This window comes from Gopherus flavomarginatus, chromosome 17, assembly GCF_025201925.1.
Source record: "Gopherus flavomarginatus isolate rGopFla2 chromosome 17, rGopFla2.mat.asm, whole genome shotgun sequence".
Classification (NCBI taxonomy): Eukaryota; Metazoa; Chordata; order Testudines; family Testudinidae; genus Gopherus; species Gopherus flavomarginatus.
The window spans coordinates 17818633-17844048 of record NC_066633.1 but is presented as its reverse complement, the minus strand read 5'-3'; the positions used below and the strand labels follow the sequence as shown (position 1 = coordinate 17844048).

At 52.4% G+C, this 25416-nt stretch overlaps 1 protein-coding gene across 1 annotated transcript in view; it reads right to left on the bottom strand.

The window, feature by feature from the left end:
* WHRN (whirlin) overlaps positions 1-25416 on the bottom strand; it is a 103172-nt gene that overhangs the window by 19434 nt on the left and 58322 nt on the right. The window contains 4 exon segments of the mRNA XM_050926458.1: positions 5576-5782; positions 11791-12003; positions 17239-17275; positions 17620-17822. Of these exon segments, the coding sequence (XP_050782415.1) occupies positions 5576-5782; positions 11791-12003; positions 17239-17275; positions 17620-17822 (660 nt within the window).

Genomic DNA, 25416 nt, shown 5'->3' with positions numbered 1-25416 from the left:
GTAAAAACTCCAAGTGATGGAGAATCTATCACATTCCTTGGCCATCGGTTGCAATGGTTAATAAAACTCACTGTTAAAAATTAGGACCTCCTTTTTTTCCAGTTATTGCTAATGACAGGAGCTGGGCAGAGAAAGGTCCTTCTGTTTCGAGGAAGATTTTGGTATTTGAAATCTGGTTTGATTCAGATTTAGAATAAAATTCAAAATTCGCCATGAAAGGGCATAAAGTCTCAGTGTTGGGGCAGTGTGCCCGGTGGGCTGCCACTGAATTACCCACCCCTGGTGGGATACCAAGCTCTCAGTTCCCTGGCAGCCCACAGGCGGACTGTTGGGGAGGTGGGTAGGCAAGATGGCAGGAAACCAGTGGAAATCTGGTTTCTGTTATCATACAAACTAGTGATTAAAAGGAGTAGCCAATCATCTAACTACCCTCGCAGTTCATTTGTAAAAATGTCCAAGAGACCAAATAACCAAATGTAGCCAAATGTATTGTCTAAAGACAAGTACTACAATACGAAAAGGAGATCTACATGCCCTCCTTCCAGGAAGCAAATTCTTATCTTGGAGCAAGTTCATTTCCCACCGAAGGAGTGCATCAAAGCTAACCATTTCAGCTAGTAGAACTGACAGTGTGAAGTTATAAGTTACAAAACTCTTTACACATCACTTCAGATGTAAGTTTGTCCCACTAGTTTGTGCCAGCTTGTCCTTGGTACCTCCATATATTTTCCAGATCTCATTTTGAATGCTACATTCCAAGCACTGATGAGCCATAACAAAAGTACGCTCTGGCTGTACTTGGTACAAAGTGTTCATGCATCTTTGCCTTGATAAGTTTCCTAGTTTTTAATTCCAAAGCTGCCTTCAAGCTTTGCAAAGTGTTGTGGGATACCTGACATGAGTGAAGAGAACTGCGGGAAGTGCATACTACTGTACATTCAATTAACATAACTTCTCAACACCCATATATATATCAAATATATTATATAAATACCATGTGCATACTACCGATTAACGTGCTGTATACTACACCTACCATATATACATTGGCTAACAGAACCCAGACCACTCCATCTAACCTTCACGGTACTAACTTCCCAGCCTGAACAGCACCTTGCACCAAACACTGCGCTATCCCCTCGTCATGGGAGCACTCAAGGGACTTCCCAGAGAGCAGGGGTCATTAGGTGGGGAGGGGAAGTGCACAGCTTGAGGCATTTGTGAAGTTGCTCCTCTCTCCCTAGAGCTGTCCCCCAGCTCACATCCAGGGCAAGGGACACTAAGCCCATCTGCACCAAATGGAGAATTGACCAGAGTTCATGGCTAGCAAAGTCAGGGATTAGTACAGCAGTTCGAAGCAGAGCTGTCCAGTGAGGTGGTTCTTATTAGCCCATTACTCACTCGAAGCTCATTTCATCAGACAGGTATGAATTTATCTCCACATGGACCAACTTCAAGCCATCCAAATGCAGGCGCAGTTCCACTGAAACCAATTATTACACCAGTTGCAGTCCAGGAGCTTTAAGATTCCACCTGCCCTGCAGGGTGAATTCCATCCAATATCCCTGAGCTCCATCTCTGCCGGACAGAAGGGACTTTTAAAGGTCCATTACTGGATGCGCTCAGCCTCACAAATGGGAACTTTCCATCATTCACCGTACAGTGGGGTCAGACTCAGCCCCTGCGTGATTCCTGTGTAGGACAGTAGAGCTGCACTGAGGATGAGTTTGGACCAGTGTTTTTACACACTTGCACCCTGTCGTTCAGCCTGCTGTTGTGCATGATTCAGCCCTGGTTGCAGCCTTTTGGGGCTCAGTGTGTCTGGAAGATGTTCTGTGGATGGATTAGAATTGCAGTACATGCGAGTGCTGGGCTTCTCAACAGTTCTGTCCTACAGCCCATGGTGCAGCAGAACACAGTTTCAGGAGCCCCTCTCACAAACATTTTGAGACTGCCCATAGAGCCATACCAGAGAAGGAGAGTGGTCATGCCTCTTAGGTTAAGAACCATGCTATTATGCATTGCTCTTTATGGTACTTGAATCCAAGACAATGTGGATCTAAGACCTTCAGGAGAAAGTCATCCTCTGCCTATTCTCACCTGCCCTAGGTGGCCAATGTGACCCCTCCAGCCAGGACATAGGCTGGCTGATTACACAGAGCAGCCAACAGATGTGGTGCCGTGATGGAAGGAGCAGGTACAAAGGTATCATGAGACAAGCTGGAATGAGACAGTAGGTAGAAGGGACAATCGGGGCTAGATCAGATCAGACCAGGAGACTGGCGCGGCGCTTGCCCTTCAAATCTCTTACTGTTGCACCATCAAGTGCACTGGGAGCTTTTGTGTAGACAGGGCACTCGCATTCTGATGTGGTCTGAATCGGGTCAGAGGGCAGTAAAGACATCAGTGCCTTGTCTACACTGGAGCTCCAAACATTGGCCGCCCCAGCACTAGTGGCAGAGAGGGAGATGCCAAGGAAAAGCTGAGTGTTGGCAGAGGCAAAGGAAGTGAAAACCAACACCAAATGGGGCAGCAGCTGTTCAGAGTTAGAGCACCGAGACGCATCAGCCTCCAGCAGCAAACTATTGGATTATGCTCCCCACTGCATACTTCCCCATCCCTTTCACTATGGAAACCACAGCACGCAACTCCCTACCCCATTGAAAGGACCCTACCTCCATCAGGTCTATTAGCCACAAGAGCCGCTCCTGGGGGAACAAATTCAAACAGACATAAAAGGGAAAAACACAATGTTAGGGAGGAAGCAGAACAAACAAAACACTGCACAACCCCCTCTCCCCCCCGCCAACCTTGCCATCCCCTGGAACATGCATTGGGTTCTCTCCGATAAATTCAAATAAAGGCAGCAATCGCTCCATTCAGAGAGAAGCGCAGGGAGATAGGGCCAAATACCTAGGGCCAAATACCTAGCATCGGTGGACTGCGTGGGCTCTTTCTTGGTTTGCACAGAAATAATAGGCCCCCTTGAGTTCACCCTCTGTCATCTCCTTCTTTGGCATTACTGGGCAGAGTTAAAGCAAAGGATCAGGGTTTTAGGGGCGGGGGAGTAACAGGAGCCGGCTGATCTGGCCACACTAGTTGCTGTGGGTGCACCACTCTGAGGCTGCAAGTCTCATGTGTGGAAAGGAAGAGTAAGGATTGTCCGAGGAGTGGTCGTGTTGCATGCCCTGGCTTCCCTACAGACCCTGGGACAAACCCCAGGCAATCCTGCTGATTCCTATGGGGTATGGCTCCATGTGCGCCAAACAGGGTGTGATTTGCGAGGGGGTTGCTCACCATGGCTCCCGCATTCTGAAGCTCTATCCCGTGTACCCAGAAACAGGGATCAGTCAGTTGCTGCAGAGGACAGCCGGAGTGTGGTGGATGAAGGCAAGGATGCATCGATCTGCCCCTCTGGGATCTGAAGGGGTCACCCAATATTTTCCCAGCCTTCTCTATCCCCCTGGTAGTCATTTCACATCAAAGAGCTAACACCACTCCTTGCTGAGGATTGTTATTTCCCAGCACCCTCTCCTGCCCTCCTATCTCTGGAGATATTTTGGTGGTAACCCCTATGCCCCAGAGTGACTCTGGAGTTTCCTTGTTTGGCTCGATCCAGCGTGTTGCTTTAATCCACCCCAGGTGGTGCAGGAGGTATTAACTATGGGACTCCCATTAAAGGCTGAAAAAGCCATGCCCAGTGCCATGAAACTTACGCTTGGAGCTCAGATTGGGCTGCCTCATCCCCAAGAGTGGCCCCTCTGCTTCTCTCCTGTTGGCTGCAGGGTCTCCCATTAGAACAGAGCCTGGCCTGTTTTCCTACTGGCCCCCTCACCGCGCTTATCTGGCAGCAGCCACTGTCGTCTGGTCCTTGCAGGGAGGTTTTAATTTCCAAGGCAGATAATGCGTTTATGATGAAAGGCAATTTACGGCAGGGAAATTAATTTTGTGGCTGCGCTGCTGCACGCTTAGAGGTGATTATGATAACTTAATTAGACAGTGCATGCGGTGACGGCCCCGAGATATTGTAACTGAGTTACTTACGCACCGAGAGGAAGAGGACTGGCAGGGAATGCAGATGGCGCAATTTCCACAGTCCCTGCTGGGACGGGGAAGGGGGTGATAGGGAGCATGTGTGTTTATGGGGGCACGGGGAAGAGGGGGACTTGTTTAAAGGGACAGCTAGAAAGGCAGTTGGGAGCCCAGGCCTGGGCAATGAGAAATGGAGGGCGGTGATATAGGGTGGGATATTCAAGCAGGCTCAGTGTTGGTCAGACTCTGCTGGCACTTCCCACTGACTTCAGCGGGGGCGGAGTGTGAGTGACAGAGGGGGGTGGGTGTCCTTAGGGACCTGATGAAGTGGAACAGCTCAGCCCTTCTTTCTCTGAGACAAAGGGCCTCATCTCCAAGCTCTCCTAGGACCTTTAAGGAGCACTCCACCAGGTTCATCACCTCTGTGGTCCCCAGGACTCTGAAAATGGCCCTTTTCCAAAGACCGGGTGTGTCATCTCCAAGGTCCACATGACCTTCAGCTGACATCTCCTCACAGATCCTGGACACCACCCCGAGGTCCCTAAGGACTTACAACTGGATCCTTCCTAGAGGAAAGCAGGTGCCTCATCCTTCCACACTGGTCTCCAGCACAGCGGCACTCTGCCCCCTCCTGCCCCCGTTCCCACCAGAGCTCAGGCATTTGACTGCTGAATTGCTTATGGGGTGTGCACATGCATTTTCCATGTGCTTCAAGGGTCTCTCCGTTTGCTCTGACTGCCTGGACGGGGTCCACCAATACCCCTTATACACAGGTCAGGGGAGATCTCAAGGCGCGAGTCTGATGCTTCAGCCCCCACCTGTTACTAAAGCCATGCATATGGCATCAGGGGTAGAAGTGCTGTCATGGAGCTGAGCCTTTTGAAGCAAAACATGATATTCTCTAGGATTATAGCTATGCCTCAGTTGTTCAGGGTGACAGGGTTTGCCCAACAAGAGCCAGTCACTGGCCAATCAAAGCTGGCACCCTGCCATCGACAGTGGCCCGGTATCTCTTGCTTCAGAGGGAGAGATTTCCTCTTCTCTCAAACAATTCACTCAGCTGATTCTGCCCTGCTGTGGAGATGGAGGAGGGGATGGGCCAGGGGGTTGGAAGGCCGATTCTTCCTGGATTCCTGTGGCGATCTGCTTGTGCCCTGAAGCATGTTCGGTTTGATCACATTGATCTTAGCTTCAGAGCAGTGGGGGCAGTGAATGGGCATCATTTTTAGAGCTAAGCTGACAATGCCATTCTCCTCCCCCCAGGCACCACCACAGTGTCACCTCCGCATAAGAGACTAGTGTCTCCATGATGCCTGCAACCCACTGCCAGAGTGAAGCCCTCGCACTTGTGAGCACGGAAGGCGGGAGAGAGCGGGTGAGCTTGGAGAGCATTTTGGAGAGCTGAGGGGGGGCAGGTTTTTGGGTGGGATGGGGTTTTTACAGGAGAACTTCACGGGATGGGAGGGACGGGGTAGGGCTTCAAGGAGAAGCAGGATGGTTTGGGAGACTGACTGGAAATGGCAGGAAAGCTGAGTGCACTTACCCGGGCCGAGCTGACCGTGGTGGAGGTGAAGTGGCTGCTAGTGGAGGAGCCGGTGTCGCTGTAGGACGTCATAGAGTAGGAGTCCGCACTGGGCACCGAGGGCTGTCGGGCCTTCATGGACTCGATCTCCCGCTTCAGAACCAGGTTATTGAAGCGATCAAGGTCCTGGGGGGCTATCACACCCCTCACCTCAGATAGTAGCGAGAACTGGATGGGGAGGGGGGGAAGGGAAAGGCCAACAGGAGACAGTGCATGGGACAGGTTGCCTTTCCCTGCACCATGATGCCATGCATTTTTTAACCTCTTGGTGCCAAGCGTTGGAAACCCTAACAGCAGCCACCACCTTTGCAGCCAGGCCTCCTAAGCTGACCCCACAGTATTTACAGGTTTGCACGCTCACAAAATGACCACGTGTGCTCCAGCCAGCAACGATGCAAGCTGATGACTATTGTGCATGTAGAAATGCACAGATTTGCATGTGCAAATCCTGCATTTACTAAGCACGTGTGCATCAAACCCAGCCGAGGCCACAGCCTCCTTCAGAAAAATGCTCTCCGCTCTCAGCACAGCAGGTGCGTTTCACAGCCGCACAGAAGGCTGAAGAAACCCGAGTAAATTGGACATCCATTTGCTTTTCCCTGTTCCCTCCTCCGGCTGCAAACTCCATTTACTCCCCTTGTGGCCAGGAGCCTCTCATTATGCAGTCGACAAAAGCAAAGTGAGCTTCTGTCTTGTTACTTAACCACAGCAGTAGGGGCCATTAGGGCTCTGCGGATTTAGAACGAGACCGGCCCATTGTTTAACCGCGGCGGGAGTGGGAAGGGCATGCGGCACCTCCTACTCTGCTATCACAATGGAGGACAAAGGCTGGCAGCCCTGCTACCTGAGTCCAGTGGGGTGGAGGCTTTGTGCTGCCTGCAGCAGCCCACATCCATCCGGCACTAGTTCATTAAGAGCAGTACTGGAGGGCTGGGGGGAGGAAGGGGTCAGGGCAGTCAGTGACCACCCCATTCCCAGGGAAAGGTGTCTTTCAGGATGTGCCTCTCCCACTTTCTCGCCCCTTTGCTCTGCCCCCCCATATAGCCCTGGATGATTTCATTGTCCACCTGGTGGCTGTGGAACGGATGCTTCATCACCCTTCTCCAGAGACATGCTCCATTATGTTTGCTGGACTTGCCTGGGTTTAGAGGGGCTGAGTCCAGGCTCCTGCCTTCTGTCGGCTCCAGGGCTCCCTCCCAGCTGAGAGCGAGCACAAAGAACTGCGCCTGGCCAGATCGCACAGAGGCTCTGCCACTGTGTGTCCTGGGGATGTCAGCTGTCTCTAGCCATATGGACTATAAGCTCCTCAAAACCTGGCGCAGAGATTGTGCACCAGGGCATTCTGGAGAGGTGGTTCAGGCTGTAACTGGCTGCCATCACAGCCCCTTGTTTCAGCCACTCTCTGCACCCATATTCAGTCATTAGTTGTGTTGTGGCAGCACCTAGAGGTTCCAGATCAGGGCCCCATTGTGTGAGGTGCTGCCCAGTGTCACGGAGTCCCTGGGCAATGCTCTGGAACTGCTCCCCACCAAGCCAGTCAGGACTTTGGGGAGCCTCCTCTCCCTTGGAGCAGACTTGTTCAGGGCAAGAAGCTCACACGTCTTCACCTCCTGGGTCTCTCCTTGGAGCATTCAGCATCCTCTGCCCCTCCGTGTGCTTCCCACAGCGAGTCCACCCCAGCGGGGTCCTGGGGAAGCCACCGGGTTCTGCATCCCCACTTTGCAGTCAGACGTGACTCTCAGCCAGCCAGTAAAACAGAGGTTTATTCGATGACAGGAACAGGGTCTAAAACAGAGCTTGTAGATACAGCGAACCGGACCCCTCGGCTGGGTCCATTCTGGGGGGCAGTGAGCCAGACCCCCAGGTCTGCCCTCCACCCTTGACCCCAGCCAGCTCCAGACTAACTACCCCTCCCAGCCCCTCCTCTCTCCTCAGCTCCTTTCCCGGGCCAGGAGGTCACCTGATCCCTTTGTCTCCAACACCTTCAGCTGGCACCTTTGCAGAGGAGGGGCCCAGGCCATCAGTTGCTAGGAGACAGAGTGTCAGGCATTTAGGTGCACTGGCCCTTGGCTCTGCCAGATACTTAAGAACTGCCATGGGGACACTGAGGCACCAACACAGTATTCAGAGAAAACATTAAGAACTTTCCCAGTTCGTCACATCTCTCCCCCCTTCGAGACCGAACTGAGCGAGGTCACTTCAGCCAGTGACCTGGGGAAGTTCGAACCCACCAAGGTTCCCATGGATGCCCCAGCATCTCTCCCATCCCTTGGTGTGAGTTACACCAGGACAGTCCAGTCTTACGCCCTCCCTTAGGTCGGGTGTGCTTGATGGCACTTGCAGGCCGCATGTGGGAACGTTTATGCAGCCCACACCCTTTGCCACCCCAGTACCCCTGGGCTTCAAGCTGGGATTGGGTCTTTTCCCAGCACTCTGGTCTGTGATTCGGGCTCCCTTGGTTAAGAGCCCCCATCTTGGCCTTTGCCAGCTCTGGGCGTGGGCAGCCGCTTCCCACTTTGTGGCCCAGACACAACACCTCTGCCGTCCCCCCTTGCACTTTCCAGCTTTTACCGTCAGTCCCACCTCCTTGAGGCAGCCCAGCCCCCTCTTCACCTGGGACACCTGTTCCTCCCAGGTCTGGCTAAAGATGCACATGTTATCAGTGTCTGCCAGGGCCAAGTTCTCCATCCCTCTCAGCTTGTCTAGAATCTCCCCAGGCCTAGGCATGGGGTGGGCATCGGACACTGTGATGGCTTTAAGCTTCTGATAGCCCCCATAAAACCAGATCATTCTGTCTCCCTTGGGGATCAGCCCCATGGGTGAGGCCCATGGACTGTAAAACGGCTGGATCCCATCTAAAGCCAGGATGTTCCTGACCTCTCTCTCCAGGATCTGAGTTGCTTTCCCAATGACTCTGAATGGGGAACACCTGATGGGGAGATTGGCTCCCACCTCAGGGAAGAGATCCCCCCGGGGGTCTTCCCCCTTCTCCATCCAATCCTCCCTCTTCAGGTCCAGGGGTCCCCTCACTCTCCTCCCATCCAGCAGCTTAAATGGGAAGAGCCCTGTGGATTCCTGGAGCACCACCAGCTGCCTCCCGATTCCCCCCAGTTCTACTTCTCCTTGGGGAGCCCATTCCCGGTACAGGAATCCCTCCTCCTGCAGGACTCTGTCCCTGCAGCCTTCCCCAAGGGGTTTTGCAGCGCTGTGGCCAGCAAGTTCCCTCAGCTTCTCCAAGGAGGGATCCTTTTGCAGCTCGGTCTGGGATTCAGCAGCTGGGGCAGGGAGTGGGACCTGCTCCCTCTCGCTGGCTGGGCCTGGGGTCACAGCCCCCCTGAGCCCTGTCCCTGGTAGCTCCCTCCCTGCTGTGTAATCACTTCCCAGCAGCACGTCTGGACCAGGCAAACCTGTTTGGCAGCTGACCTGCCCTGCCTGGGTGTCCCCCCACTCAGCTGGGGTCTCAGCTCCCCCCGTGCTCAGCGCTGCCCTTGCTGTCCCAGTGGGGGCAGGCAGCGAGCTCTCTGCTCTGGTCACAGCATCAGAGCCAGCGTGAGCCCCCTCTCCGGTGTGCAGGGGGGTGGGGAGCATCTCTCCCTCCCACTCAGCCCCAGGGGGCTGGTTACAGGTAGGCAGGTGTCCTGAGCCCTGCAGCCCCTCCCCCCTGCCAGCCAGGTCATTTGCATTTTCACTGACCATTTCCATCCTAGCCAATTGGTTCCCTGGATTTGAATTCAAACCTTCGGCCTTTACAGGAGCGGGGCCTGGATCCTGTCCCATGGGGAGACAGTCACCTCCGAACAGGGCCTCCGAGCCGATATCCTGGAGAACCCCAACTACCAGCCAGCCCGACCCCTTCTGGGTCTGCACAGGGATCTGGGCCATAGGCAGGGCGAGGGGCTTCACCCCAGGGAACTTCACCCAGGTCCCACAGTCCCTCAGCATCTGGGGCTGCACCACCACAGTTCTCTCTGTCCCAGGGTCTCGCCCCTGCAGGCGTGTTTTCCCACTGACCCCTGGGCAGCCCCCTATGTCTCTCTGATCCACCATCACCAGTCCACGCTGCTGCTGCTTCTCCTGCAGCTTTTCCTCGGGCTCTTGCTCTCTCTCACGGTCCTCTCGCTCTCTCGGGCTCTGCTCCCATCCCATCCGTCTCCAATCTCCTGATGGGGAACCCAATCGTGAAGACCCTCGTCTGATTGGGGACCAGACTCCCGGGGATGCCTGGCTGATGCTCCAGCTGCTCTCAGATCCTCTTGTAGCCTCATCTGGGCCAGGAATCTGCTCCTCAGAGCGGTGCTTCTCCTCCAACTGCACGATTAACTGTGCCTTGGTGAACGTCCCCATGCGTAACCCTCTCTTTGTGCACAGGATCACAATGTGCTTCTCAAGGAGATGGTGATAGGCCATCACTTCACTGTTCCCAAGTGGCTCTGGACTCACAGGCCTGTGTGCTCTTGGCTCCCCCACGGTTTCCAGGAAGAACCCCTGGTGTGCCAGCCCTTCTTGTGATCACCACCTCTTTGCCAGGGTCGAGCTGCAGACTCCTCCGCCCCTGGGACTGCTCCTGCAATCCCCCGGGGAACCCTGCTACTGCAAAAATCCTTCTCTCTCCCAGGGTCGAGCGGCAAGCTCCTCCGCCCCTGAGACTGCTCGCTGCAGTCCTCAGTGGGACCCTGTTACTCCAACAGTCCTTCTCGCTGGTCACACACTCCCAGAGGTTAACTGCCCCCTGAAACCGTCCCACTCTGAGCCTTCAGCATGCCTGGTCCTCATTATCCCTCCTTTGTTTTACTGCTCCCCAGTCACTTACTGCAAGCAGCGCCATTCACAGGGTGCAGTACGTCCCGCCGCTGCCACCAGTTGTCACGGAGTCCCTGGGCAATGCTCTGGAACTCCTCCCCACCAAGCCAGTCAGGACTTTGGGGAGCCTCCTCTCCCTTGGAGCAGACTTGTTCAGGGCAAGAAGCTCACACGGCTTCACCTCCTGGGTCTCTCCTTGGAGCATTCAGCATCCTCTGCCCCTCCGTGCGCTTCCCACAGCGAGTCCACCCCAGCGGGGTCCTGGGGAAGCCACCGGGTTCTGCATCCCCACTTTGCAGTCAGACGTGACTCTCAGCCAGCCAGTAAAACAGAGGTTTATTCGATGACAGGAACAGGGTCTAAAACAGAGCTTGTAGATACAGCGAACCGGACCCCTCGGCTGGGTCCATTCTGGGGGGCAGTGAGCCAGACCCCCAGGTCTGCCCTCCACCCTTGACCCCAGCCAGCTCCAGACTAACTACCCCTCCCAGCCCCTCCTCTCTCCTCAGCTCCTTTCCCTGGCCAGGAGGTCACCTGATCCCTTTGTCTCCAACACCTTCAGCTGGCACCTTTGCAGAGGAGGGGCCCAGGCCATCAGTTGCTAGGAGACAGAGTGCCAGGCATTTAGGTGCACTGGCCCTTGGCTCTGCCAGATACTTAAGAACTGCCATGGGGACACTGAGGCACCAATACAGTATTCAGAGAAAACATTAAGAACTTTCCCAGTTCGTCACACCCAGACACAGAGCCCTCGTCCAGACTAACCCGCGGCATCGGCGGGTTAAAATCGATTGCTCGGGGATCGATATATCGCGTCTAGTCTGGACGCGGTGTATCGATCCCCGAGCGTGCTTACATCGATTCCGGAACTCCATCAATCCGAACGGAGTTCCGGAATCGACGCGGAGAGCCGCGGACATCGATGCCGCGCCGTCCAGACGGGTGAGTACCTCGATTTTAGAAATTCGACTTCAGCTACGTTATTCTCGTAGCTGAAGTTGCGTATCTAAAATCGATTTTAATTCCTAGTCTGGACGTGGCCAGAGAGAGAGACAAAAATCTTACAATTTAAACAGATAGAGGGTGGGAGAGGGAACAGGCCCAGGGCGGGGCAGTGATTTGCCCAAGGTCACGCAGCAGGTCAGTGGTAAGGTTAGGAGCAGGCCCCTGGTCTCCTGTCTCCCAGTCCAGTGCCCTCCCAGTGGATTGTACGGTATCTCTGCTGCAACTCTGGCTTGGGGAATTAGTTGGCTGACAAAACCACCTCATTTACTAATGGCTCCCCAGCTGTGCTGTCGCTGGAGCCGGCCTGACTTCGGCCACTACACGTGGTTCCATTTGCCCGGCTGTGGGTAAGCCCTGCTTCCCTGCCTTACCTTGGCGTGTGTGTTGAATAGCTCAAAGAGAGCCATCACGAGGGAGTCAATGGAGATGTTGGTCTCTTTGTATTCGTCCAGGTAGTAGGCCATGGTTGCCCGCTCCTGTTCATTCAGAAGGTGGCGAGCTTGCTCCTCTAGTATGACGCGGGTCTGATTCACCAGGCTGCTGAGCGTCACCTGGGAGCCAGCCAGGCCCCTGTGAAACATGGGCTGAAAGAGAACACATGGGAAATGGTTTACCTCTGTGGTGTAGGATGCATCCCAGCTGATGATCTCCCGCCCTGGAGGTGAGCAAACTGTATTCAGCTGGACAAACTAAGGCATAAGAAAGCTGGACTGCTCCCTCCTCAGCTGTGACTCCCCGACACCAGCTCCATTGCACTCACAACCATCTCTGATCATCCCTGGGATGTCAGCCACACCCCTCCTGCCAGGACCTAACCTAAACACACCACCTGTTTGCCCTCTGGAGCCACGCCCTTCCACAGGGACTCTGCTAGGAGATGAATGTGGACGAAAGAAACAAGGGAAGACATTGAAGAACAGGACTCGGGAGAGGAGAATCGAACAAGTGAGCAGCTAAGATCAAGGGAGAGCTGCTAGCGGCACTGCATGTGAGCTGTGTGACCTGGTGGATCAGAAGAGGTCACTGCAGTGAAGTGAGGAGAGGTCAGTCAGTGCAAAAATCAGTGGGGCTTATAGGCCACCATGACTGTCGCGCTACCTGTGAGTACACAGAAAGGTGGACAGGTACAAACAGAACTCAGGAGTCATAGAATCATAGAATATCAGGGTTGGAAGGGATCTCAGGAGGTATTTAGTCCAACCCCCTGCTCAAAGCAGGACCAATTCCCAACTAAATCATCCCAGCCAGAGCTTTGTCAAGCCTGACCTTAAAAACCTCTAAGGAAGGAGATTCCACCACCTCCCTAGGTAACCCATTCCAGTGCTTCACCACCCTCCTAGTGAAAAAGTTTTTCCTAATATCCAACCTAAACCTCCTCCACTGCAACTTGAGACCATTACTCCTTGTTCGGTCATCGGGTACCACTGAGAACAGTCTAGATCCAGTCCTCACTCCTCCTCCCTTAATCTGACCCTGGGCCCACCCGGAAGCAAGAATTGAAGCCAGGAGTTCAGAGTCTCAGGTCATTGCTTTAACCACTGGACCACACTGCCTCTGCCAACAAGTGGGTGATGGGGACCAAAACTGCAGTATCCCTAGGTTCCTGCCAAGAAAGCAGTCACCCCTCTCCCCCCAAGACTAAAGTGTGACTACCTAAACCTGTAGCTATAGAGCTCAAAAATTACTGCACAGCAGCTGGAGAAACAAAGTGTTTGCCTTGCCCCCTTCAGCTAGCCAGGAAATTATCCCTTCAATCGCGACTGATTTAACCTTTTAACACCAGCGTGTATTGCTCCCTGGGTGGGCGAGTGTCAGGCTTCCTTCTAGGTAAAGGAACAAAGGAAGATCAACTCGTTCCCTCCCGCCCACCCCCACAGATGCAAGCTCATAGCAGAGCCCAGACTGAAGAGCCTGCTGAGTACACAAAGCAGCAAGCAGCTCCCAGCTGAGTGCCAGGCAGATGTAAAAGGCTGTTTCTTTTGGAGCTGATGCGTTCCCTGAACAGGCCAGGGGTCTGTTGTTCAGCCTTCCTACATCGAGGATGCAAATTGTTATAAAGAAACAAAAGCCAAGCAAACGAGATGCGGGAGAGCCGGGGAAGCAGTGAAAACCTTTCAGGCTGTGAAATGTGGTTTGCCAAATAAGGAGGGTACATTGGTTATCAGCGCACGCCACCTGTGAAACTTCCCAATTCATTCCCATTTAAAAGGCGGACGCTGCACAGAGACAGATGCCGATAATCTCAGCAAAGCTGCAAATCCCTGTCGCTGGATTCCTGGCTGCCTTGTGGCATGCAGTGCTGAGGTGGGGAGCTACCCAGTCTCAGAGGCCGGGCTCTGCTCCGACTGCTGGGCCTTGGCCCTGGGTGTGTGAACGTAACAGCTGGTCCGGCACAGGCATAGCCAGGTGGAAGATTACACTGGTGCCCAGGATGTTTCAGAGTTTCCGGCTGGCAGTGACAGGCCACTGCTGGGAAGACACCAATACCGGTTCTGCTCTGTCCTTTTTTCAGTGTGTAACTATTCTCATTAAGAAGGCAGTGTGATCTATTAGAACTCATTAATCACAGTCTGACCCTGCTGTTTTCCCTGTGCTCTGAGTTCATAATTACCCCCTCGGCCAGCTTCTCCTCCCAGGCACAGCGCCACTTCTGGGTTCCCGGATCTCTCTCCTGTGGATGTGGCTTCAATTTTGCTCCACCTCTGGGGTGCAGCTCAGTAAAGCTGCCATGAGGAACAGCCCTGGGAGGGCCAGCAGCGCACCACCACTCGCTTGCAGGAGGGAACTCACCTCCTACCACTGCAGCTCTGCGCCCCAGTTGAATGCAAAGTTCTCTTGGGCAGAATCAGATTGAAGAGCATCTCCACTCTCTAGGGACTTGCCGGGGTTACTTAGGTGGGTGAGAGTCATCTAAATGTAGCCCTCCCAATGATCATTCGTGGGAGGCAGCTTTCCATTCTTCACACCCACTGCTGCTAAACAGACCTTCAAACTCATCAGCCACCGATTATAGTGTAGGCAGCAGTCCTCTCTGCGTCGTCTTAATCCAGGTCTTAAGGAGACCTGAAGGGGAGCTGGCAGGCAGGGGAAAGACTGTGACTGCTCTCACCCCGTGACGCTCCAGGGCTTTGGTGACCTGGGACAGCATCAGGTTTGATGAACCGGCCTAGGAGACAGAGAGAACCCCAAGGTCTCTCTAGGGCCAACTGCCTTGATAAAAAGAATTTCGTTTAGAGTCATTACAGCTGAGTCCCATCTCATCTTGCCTGGAGTGGAGGATGACTCTGGGTGAGCTGAAAAGAGCCTTCCGGGTGGGGGCAGTGGGTTATAATGCCATGGGATGGGTCAAAGGGCTGCTTCCTGTGGTTGTTCTCTCCCGTGCCCAGGGCTGAGCACTGTATCAGTAAGGCAGCAGCTGGCAGACAGACAGAGACAATAAAAGAACCAGAGCAAAATGGAGGAGGGAGCATGCCTGTGTCAGGCAGAGCTTTGCTGATCTCTCTTTTGCCTCCAGTCTCCTTGCACTGCTGCCTGAACAGCCTCGGAGCGCAGTTTGGCTCCGTCCTTCTAGCTTCTGTCTGTTTGAATGTCCCTTCTTTGATGCAACCCCCAAAGCAGCAGAGCCTTCCCCTGCAGCAGGCTTCCCACCTCCTCACCTTTTAACCCATCTGGCGATCAGTTGGATTGTCTTGCCTGATGGAAACTCAGAGCACCCCCATCGTCACTGGAGTCCCGATACCAGTCACTCCCCATGTGTCTGCAGCGCTTGTATGGACAAGAGGGTCTAATGATCCTGGTCACAGAAGGTGGCTGGTGGAAGGGAGGGCAGCAGCCAGTTCTCATGATGGAAGGGGATCAATCTCTTCCACATCTTCCCTCTCTCCCAGAGAAGGGTCAAACACCAACGCCAGCTGGAGAGCACTGATGAATCAGGAAAAATCTGCCTGCTCTTGAAGACCAACATCTGGGTTGTCTATCACAGTGGGTGAAGATATGTTTGGCTCTTAAGGTTCCTTCTTCTTTCCTGCAACTTTCTGATTTCCAAGCCATCTCTTCCCATTTTCGAGCGGAGCCACTGGACAGGACACAGGGCTAAGCACTGCATGGGACGGTAGGACCTCGCTCTGCCTGAGTTATTAAGGTACTCTGAGATCAATATCACTTTCCATCAAAGTGCCACAAAAGTGCTCCATATCATTATTTTGTCATTCTTGGAACTATAGAATTTACCATCTGGGATCGGTCATTTGGTCCATCCACTCCCATATCCTACCTCCAAGGTGACCAATACTTGATGCTGCTGGAGGAAGATGAAATCCCTGCCCCAGCACAAAATGCCCCTGGGTAATTGTGCCAGGCTGCATATGAGGGAAAGGACGAATTAAACCCCAACACCCTTAAGCAATCAGTTTATGGCCTGGAACATGTGATCTGATGATCATTACACCTTAGCTTGCATGACTGTTGCTATTTCTGTTGGCCATCAAAGCTATTTAAAAAGTCAGCATGCTAGGCAAGATGCATCTTCTTTTAGCACCAGAGTCTGATGGGAAGTTCTCTTCAGCGACAACCCAACTGTCAACTCAGAGATCATTGCGAGGTGGCACATACAGATCTGTATACCTACTACCCTGTTTTTTATCATGGCCTGCAAAACCTCTCAGAAGGTTGGAATCCAGAATCCTTGACCACTGCAGTGTTTCCCCAGAATCCTTTGCATTGTCACACTATTGCATCCTGCCACTGCCTTGTTGTAAGACCACCATCTCATGTCACCGAATGTCACTGCTTACCTATCACTATAAAAATCACTGTGCCCCATGAAAACCCACAGCTGATCCCATCTCTTCCCCTCTTCCCCTCTTTCCCAGTGATAGGAAATAGAGCAGAAACTGCAGTGCCCAGGTGAAGGATTGAAGAATCAGAGCATCATAAATCACAGCAGATGGCAAAACTCATCCTGGTGGGGAAGGGGGTGGAAGAAGGAGGAGGAGAAGGTCAAGAAAATGGAGGGAGGAGGAAGAGAGCTGGGAATGTCTGAGGGGGTGGGAGAGGGAGCTGAGAACCGCTGTGGTAATTAAAAGCAACTACAAGCTTTTTGTTTTTCAGCAAGACAAACCGCTGACAACAGGACATCAACTACCTACCAGCTGCACCCCACAGAGCTGCGGCTTCCCTCCCAGGTCCCTGCTGCTCCAGTAGGCTGGCCCTAGCTTAACAAGAAATGAGCAGCTGGCTGCTATTGAAAGGAGGGGACTTGCACGAGGTGCAATGGAACGAGGTGGCCGAGCGATGGGCTAGCCCAGAGCAAGAGTCTTCAAGCTGGGAACACGCTCAACCCACAACACACAGAGCTGCATTTCCAGCACTTTGGATTGTTTGGGTCTTTGGTTCCGCAGGCTTAAACGAGAGGGCGCTGGGTTTGGATGTCCCGCACCGGGGCTCCGTTCGCTTGGCTGCAGGGACTCTGCATGGCTGCTGGTGTAACAGCGATCAGAATCTGGCCAAAATTTGGATCAGGACCCAGGTTCGGATTCCAAGTGCTCCTGGAGCATGGGGGAGAGAGGGGAAGTGGGGTTTGGTTTCATATTGCAGGAGAAGGGGGCTGATCTCCCAGAGTGTGAGATTTGTACTGTCTGACGAAAGAAGAGCGAGGCAGCTCTGCAAAGACGGTGCTCCTCTCCCTGTGCAAGCTGTGCTGCCGTTCACTCATTCCTGGGGTACAACTGGCTTTCCAACCTGCCCAGGCCAAAGCCTAATTCCAGCCTGCAGAGGCCCCTCAGGCGTCCCCTTTCATCTCTCCAGTTCTGGAGTCCTACCTTTCCCGTTGCCTCTGCTGTGTGATCACCAGCTGCCCTGTGAGAAGAGAGAACAACCTTTAGCACCAAGCCAACTCAGAACAGCCTGAATTGGCAGGGTGGGACTTATTGGCATGAACCATATTAAAAAGGCTGTTTCTGCACCTCACCCGTTGTTCTAGGTTAACACTAGAATATTAAGTTGCAGACCATACATCCCTGACTAATGGCTTCTAGACCAGGGGGAGATATGATCTAGACCATAGCAGGCCAAGGCATGGAGTACAGGCCACTAATCTCACAAAATGACATCCAAGCAACTCCGTACAGGGTACATGGGATGCTGGCTTGCAGGCCATACAAAGCAAGGTTCCACAGATCCCATGCTGAACGCATACAAACCCTGCTGTGTTCACTGGGGTCTCTCCAATCTGGGAGCTCATTATCCATCGGGTCTCATCCACCGTGGTACGGGCGTGTGGTAGCCTTCCGATGTCCTTCACAGTCATGATGAGGTGTCGCGACGACTTCAGCAACTTAACCGCCTCGTCGTGGGAGATGCTGAGGAAGCTTTTGCCATTCACCTCCAGGATCTGATCTCCCACCTGCAGACACAGGGACAAATGAGTGACCTGGGTGAGCCCAGCAGACCTCCCAACCATCTCTTCATGTTAGAGCCAAGCATTCCTCCCGCTGGTGCTAATCCAGTGTTACCAGGTATCCGCCGCATATCCTGGTGTCATGCCTTATCTACAAAGCAGTGTCCTTCTCCTGGCATTACTGCATCTCTAGCAATTCCTTTCCTCTTGATATAGTTGCAAAAACCTTCCTGTAATGGTCACCACCTTGGCCAACTCACTGGGGGGGTTGAACTGGGGACCTGCAGAACTAAAAGCGGGAAGCTACTACACCTTAACCTAAATCACCCAACTCATCTCCTCTGTGGACCAGGCATAGAGAGGCACCCATAACACATGCTCACCACTGAGTTACATTTCCATCCACCTTAAGCAACGCTGAATCACCAACACTCACGGGCTAAGATATTCTAAAGGGATCAGCTGCCTTTAGCAAGTGAAGGTGTGAGCGTAGCATGGGTATCCCTACCTGGGCTAGCTTTAATCTAGCTAGTATGGGCAATGACAGTAGTGTAGAGATGGTGGAACAGGCTAACAACCAGCGTACAAGCTGGTCGGGGAAGCCTGGGTATGTCCTTGGGCTGCTAGCCCAGGCTGCTACAGCTACGCTATTACCGTATGCCTCCACACCTTCCCTTGCAGTGTAGACATACTCTTATAGGGACCAACTATGTGGCCGGGTTTTCCAAAAAGTTCAGCACATGGGGTACACACCGGGGAGTGAGTGCTTTGAGAACCTGTGTCTAAATATGTCTACACGGCAATGAGACACCCGTGGCTGGCCTGTGCCAGCTGACTCGGGCTAAGGGGTTGTTTTATTGCAGATATTTAGCCTTGGGCTGCAGATGAAGCTCAGGGTCCCTCCCACCTCACAGGGTCCTAGAGCCAAGCCTGAATATCTATACTGCAATGAAACAGCCCCGCAGCTGGAGTCCCATGAGCCTGAGTCAGCTGGCACAAGCCAGCCATGGGTTTTTAACTCCAGTGTAGACGTACTCTAAACAGGAGTGGAGCTCTTCTGAAAAGCTGGTCCCAACCGTGCGTGATGATCAATCACTATCCAGTTGCCCACTGGGCACAGAAGTGAGGGATGAATGTTGCTTTGGGGCAAATACTGACTGGCTGTTTTATTTTTTAAATGGAACATAGTTTAGTATTTTTCATGGACTTAGTATTTCCCCCTGGCCACCCCTCTGCTGGCTGCTGCGGCCTTCCCCCATTATCCTGCTGTGACCTGCCACTAATCCCTCTCTCATTGAGTTCAACCTCTGCATTTACTCTAGCTCCAAGTTTGCCCTCAAATTCTCTCGCAGTTCCTCCCCTCTGGCAAGAAGCTGAGCTAGCAGGGTTTCTTCCCTGGCTGGCATCTCAGTATCACAAAGCTGTCCTCAGCCGGATGCAGAAATCAGTTGGATGGTCCCTGATTAGCTGTATTTGTCACCCAATAGACAAGGCTTTGGAGCTCCAGTGGGGCTGCATTGATTCCTCCAGTAACCAATCTGTGTCGCTGCTGATGGCTTCTCTAGCTGGGACCTGACATGAGCTAACACACTTTGCAACCTCTTCTCTTTGTGCTCCCTGGGGGAAATCACCTGTTTTATTACCATCCTATCCCTGGGAGTCTAAGGGAATGTCTACACTATGAAATTAGGTCGATTTAATAGAAGTTGATTTTTTAGAAATCGATTTGATACAGTTGATTGTGTGTGTCCCCACTAAGTCGCATTAAGTTGGCAGAGTGTGTCCACAGTGCTGAGGCTAGTGTCGACCTTTGGAGCAGTGCACTGTGGTAGCTATCCCACAGCTCCCGCAGTCTCCTCTGTCCATTGGAATTCTGGGTTAAGCTCCCAATGCCTGATGGGGCAAAAACGTTGTCGCGGGTGGTTCTGGGTACATGTCGTCAGGCCCCCCCCCCTCCTTCCCTTCGTGAAAGCAACAGCAAAAAATTGTTTCTTGCCTTTTTTCCTGGATTACCCGTGCAGACGACATACCACAGCAAGCATGGTGCTCACTGTCACCGTACGTCTCCTGGGTGCTGCTGGCAGATGCGGTACTGAGTGCTACACAGCAGCATCCCCTTCCCTTGCCTTGAGGATGGCAGACAGTGCAATACGACTGTTAACTGTCGTCGTTGTCCCATGGGTGCTCCCGGCCGACCTCGGTTAGGTTGGTCGGGGGCGCCTGGGCAGACATGGGTGCTCCTGACTGGCCTCGGTGAGGTCGGCCGGGGGCTCCTGGACAAAAAGAGGAATGATTCCAGGTCATTCTCTTCTTTAAGTTTCATCTAATGGAGATTCAGTCCTGCCTGGAATATCATGCCAGCTGGAGGCTTCTGCCTCAGGCTGCTCTCCCAGTTGGCAGTACTGCGTGGTCGCGACTACCCCAGTCTACCCCTTGCTCCCATGGTTCATGAAGCCTGGACAGTAGTAAGCAAAAGTTAAACTATAGGCTGAGCAAGTGCATAATGGTGGTAGAATGTGCCTTTGGACGTTTAAAAGCTCGCTGGTGCTGTTTACTGACTTGGTTAGACCTCAGCAAAACCAATATTCCTATCGTTATTACTGTTTGCTGTGTGCTCCACAATATCTGTGAGAGTAAGGGGGAGACGTTTATGGCGGGGTGGGAGGTTGAGGCATATCGCCTGGCCGCTGATTACGTGCAGCCAGACACCAGGGCAGTTAGAATAGCACAGCAGGGCGTGCTGTGCATCAGAGAAGCTTTGAAAACCAGTTTCATGACTGGCCAGGCTACGGTGTGACAGTTCTGTTTGTTTCTCCTTGATGAAAACCCGGCCCCTTGGTTCACTCTACTTCCCTGTAAGCCAACCGCCCTCCCCTCCCCACTTTGATCTCCACTTGCAGAGGCAATAAAGTCATTGTTGTTTCAAATTCATGCATTCTTTATTAATTTGTCAAACAAATGGGGGAATAACTGCCAAGGTAGTCCGGGAGGGGTGCGTGTGGAGGGAAGCACACGGGTGGGGTAGTTGTAGGGGCACCCCCTAGAATGGCATGCAGCTCATCATAGAAGTGGCATGTCTGGGGCTCTGACCCGGAGTGGGCGTTTGCCTCTCTGGTTCTTTGGTAGGCTTGCGTGAGCTCCTTAACTTCCACACGGCACCACTGTGGGTCCCTGTTATAACCTCTGTCCTTCTTGCCTTTGGAGGTTTTTTCAAATATTCCGGCATTTTGTCTTTTGGAACGGAGTTCAGATAGCATGGATTTGTCTCCCCATACAGAGATCAGATGCAGTACCTCCCGTTTGGTCCATGCTGGAGCTCTTTTGCGATTCTGAGACTCCATGGTCACCTGTGCTGATGAGCTCTGCATGGTCACTTGTGCTGATCAGCTCGCCACGTTGGCCAAACAGGAAATGAAATTCAAAAGTTTGCAGGGCTTTTCCTGTCTACCTGGCCAGTGCATCTGAGTTGACGATGCCGTCCAGAGTGGTCACAATGGAACACTCTGGGACAGCTCTCAAAGGCCAATACAGTCAAATTGCATCCACACTACCCCAAATTTGACCCAGCAGGGTCGATTTCAGCACTAATCCCCTGGTTGGAGAGGAGTACAGAAATCGATTTTAAGAGCCTTTTAAGTTAACAAAAATGGCTTCATCGTGTGAACGGGTGCAGGGTTAAATTGATCTAAAGCTGCTAAATTCGAACTAAACTCGCAATGTAGACCAGGGCTGAGCCTCATCTCATTCAAGCCAGCAGGATCTGGCCCTAGGTTCACTGGCTGGATTAACGCTGTTCTTTTATTCTGTAAACACTCCTAAACCCCCAGCTGACTTCCCAGCCCCCACAAGGCGCTTAAAAACCAAGTCAGGAGCTGGGAAAACACTCCACTCCCCTGATCAGTGCCAGGTCAGCCGTTCACCCTTCCAAGTCCGGATGAAATCTGGGCGTGGTTCCGTTTTGAGCTGCAAACCCTGCTTCTTGGCTCTGGGCAATTCGCTCCGGGGGTGGGGTGCACATTCTGCATGATACATTGCACTGTTTTTAACAACTCTGCTCTGTTAATCCATTTGCACCCGGCACCCACTCAGAGCAAGAAGTGTTGCTACCTCCCATGGGCTGGCTTCTTGGTGCTTCATCACACTGTCGTAGGGGAAAGCAATTTATCATCTCTCTGGCTTGGGCCAGATGGTGGCTGCCTGGAGTGTCACATGGATAAATCATTTTACAGTGCAGCTGAGAGTTTTATCTGCAGCAAGGCGTCCATCTCTCGGCATGACAGGGCTCAGCTCTCAGCAAACAAGGGTGTAGTAGGTACCTCGCTCACACTCCCTGTTTTGAAAATCTAATGGGGAGTCACCTGCAGAGCGAACAATTGGCCACTTCAAACTTCTCACTAGCCTGTCTATCAGGGCCACTTGGAACATCCTGGCAACAGCAGGGACAGAACTCAGATCCTGAACCTGCTGTAAAAGCACAGCGTCTACCAGCTGAGCTAAGGGAGACTCCGCATCAGCTGTTAGCCGTATAACATATATGACACATAGTGGAGCAGTGCAGATTCTATGCAGTAAAAGGCAATGGGGACACATTAGTCAGTTCAGCACAGTCACTGTGAACTTACTACTTCCGTGTGGAGTTTTGCTATATGTTTGCAGCTTTACGTTAGCACTAGGCAGTCATACAATTTGCCAAAACGGGCCAATCTGTGAACCTTGAAGGAGCTTGTATCCAGGGTTCCAGTCCAGACCAATCTCCCCACTCCATTTATTAATGTGCAGTGCTCTGAAATCCCCGTTGGTTAAAAATAACTCTAAACTACGCAAAACTCGACAGAGGTCTTCTCCACCCACTGGGAGTCCTCCTGAGCAGAACGCCAAGAGCGGACACCTTTTCAATCTCTGTCCCTGCTCACTTGCATGCAGTCGACTGGCCATAAAGCACCCGCTAATGTTATGAGACTCCAATCCCCCACTACAGCATCTGGGGTTAATGCCACAGTATCTCATTCCTGCTTCCAAACCCAGGCCAGCTTCAGGGTTGAGGACAGGGACTAGACTTTATCTTTCTTCTGCCTCTTAGTCCTCCCTGTCCTTTAATTAAGATCATCCGTCATTTCATTCCATAGCCCAAATTTCCACTGTAATCGGAGACTTCCTCGGGCTGCTCCACATTGCTTCATATGCACCATTGTTTTGGCCTTTTTTTTTGGCTTCCAGTGTATCAAAATCACCTCCTCCTTCCACTCTGTATCATGATCCCCTAATTTTCTGATAAGTGGCTTCTTTGAAACAGCTCTTTCATATCTGCTTACCCCCAGCCTTCTGTTTAGACCTTTGTTCTGACAAAGCTGTTGTCTTTAGGCTTCGATTTCAGTGGAACACGCCGTTACCTTCAGTAACTCCCTGTTTGGAGGGCAGCTGAAGCTAAATATAAGAAATATAATAAAATGAAAAATCAATTCCAGTGTGGCTCATTCTGCCCATCATGGCGGGGCTCAGAGCTGGCTGACCGGGTCTTGGGGTCCTCCGCATGCTGTGGGGCCAGCCGGGATTCAGGGCTGCTCCAGGCGCTGGCTGTCTGGACAGGGTTCAGGACTGCTCCAGGTGCCAGCCGGCTTTGGGGCTGTGCTGGCAGTCCAGCCTGCAAGAGAGGGGCAGAGCCTTGGGTGGAACAGGCGGGATGGGGGCTAGCCTCCCCGAACAGGGGGTTCACATGCCGCCCAAGAGTTTTACTGCTGTAATTCCATTGATTTCAATGTGACAGGGAGCAGAATTTGGCTGTGTGTGTCAAGGATAAAGCATCAGGAGACCTAGGTTCTTTTCCTGACACTGACTAGCTTGCAAAAGTCATTTAACATCCATGCCATGGGGTGTGGGGACAATGATCAGTCGGCTTACGCTGCCACTGTGATCTGAGCCTCACCCAACCCTTGAGGTATGACAGCGCCAGCACCCTCCTTTAAATGATGTGGGGCTGAGACACAGAGAGACTAAGTGCCTTGCCCAAGAATTAAACTCGGGGTTTGCCAAGCCTGCGACTAGTATCCTAACCACTGGCCTGGCCTCTCTTCAGAACAACGTTCATGCAACTTGGTGAAGTCCACCAAGAAAATATGCTACCCATTATTATTGCATTTATTACTGTGTATGTCAGGCAGGTGGGGAGATGCCAATTACCATACGCCACGTGGCACCAGAAAATATTGCAGTCTTGACCTTGAAAGGTCTCTCATTGGGCAACAGTGGATCAAGGCCAGTCTCTACTCTCCAAACATGAAGATTTCAGCCTGCCATGAAGCGTTTGAGGGGGCTGGTTGTGCTCTGAAGGGGTTAGATAATCTGGTCACAGTGCACGCTGGCAACAGAGACACTTGCTCTTGTCTGCTTTTGTCATCCTGGTGCCATAATCTCCTGCTGAGCCCCTAAAGATGCACACGGCTCCTTTAATTGCACTGCCTAATGCCAGCCACCTGTTGTGATTGTTTTCCCCTCCTGATGCCAGCTATTGAGAAATTCCATAAAATGGATTTGAATAGCAGCGGGACAGAGGAGACTCCTCGGTTAGCTGGGTTCTAGGGTCTGGCTCACGAGCTCAGCCCACTTTCCTTCCCAATGCTGCTCCCAGGCGAGGCGCACATGTTCCACACAGAGAAACGTGCTAGAGGGCCAGAGGACTAGCTCGTACCTCTGCCTATCCCAAATTCGCTATGTGTAATGGACTATACTAAGGGTTCTCAAACTGGGAGTTGGGACCTCTCAGAGGGTCAAGAGGTTATTACGTGGGGGTCGTGAGCTGTCAGCCTCCACCCCAAACCCTGCTTTGCCTCCAGCATTTAGAATGGTGTTAAATGTATAAAAAAGTGGTTTTAATTTATGGGGTGGGCGGTCGCACTCAGAGGCTTGCTGTGTGAAAGGGGTCACCAGTACAAAAGTTTGAGAACCACTGGACCATACTTTTAAGAGATTTGGTAATGGATCATACTAGGAAGTGCAAAGGGCTGGATCTGGGTGTGGTAGATGCAGAAGCAGTAAAACTGAAATAAAGGGCTGGTGGACTCTTCTGGCTTGTCTCTCTGTTGCACTGACGCTCCACCCTGGTTGTGCTTCCACAACATTGCTCTGATCCATATGGAAGTGCTGTTCCACCCCAGACATGGCTGGATGTCCATGGTAGGTAAACTGACCCCTGTGTATAATTTACAAAGTGCTCTGGGTTCCTCTGGCATGAAATCCCCATCCCACAAAGGAGAGTTCTAACTAATGACTTGCTCTCTGCCCTTGAGATCTCCAAAAGTGACATGGAAATCATACCGATATTAGTATATGCACATAATGAGGTGGCTGCAATGAAAAATTAAACGTAAAAGCATCAGGAAATGAAACATGCATGATGTGAGGAGGGACCTGAGGAGAAGCAAGATTTGTGGATGACAAAATTATTCAGACTCAAAGACAACAAGAAGGACTAACAAAGTTGGGGGACTGACTGGGCAACACAATGCAGCTAACATTATTTGTAGAGTGGTGTAAGGTCACACACATCGGAAGGAACAACACATGCACATCGATGGTCAGGAAAATAACCTAGGCAGCGTGGTGG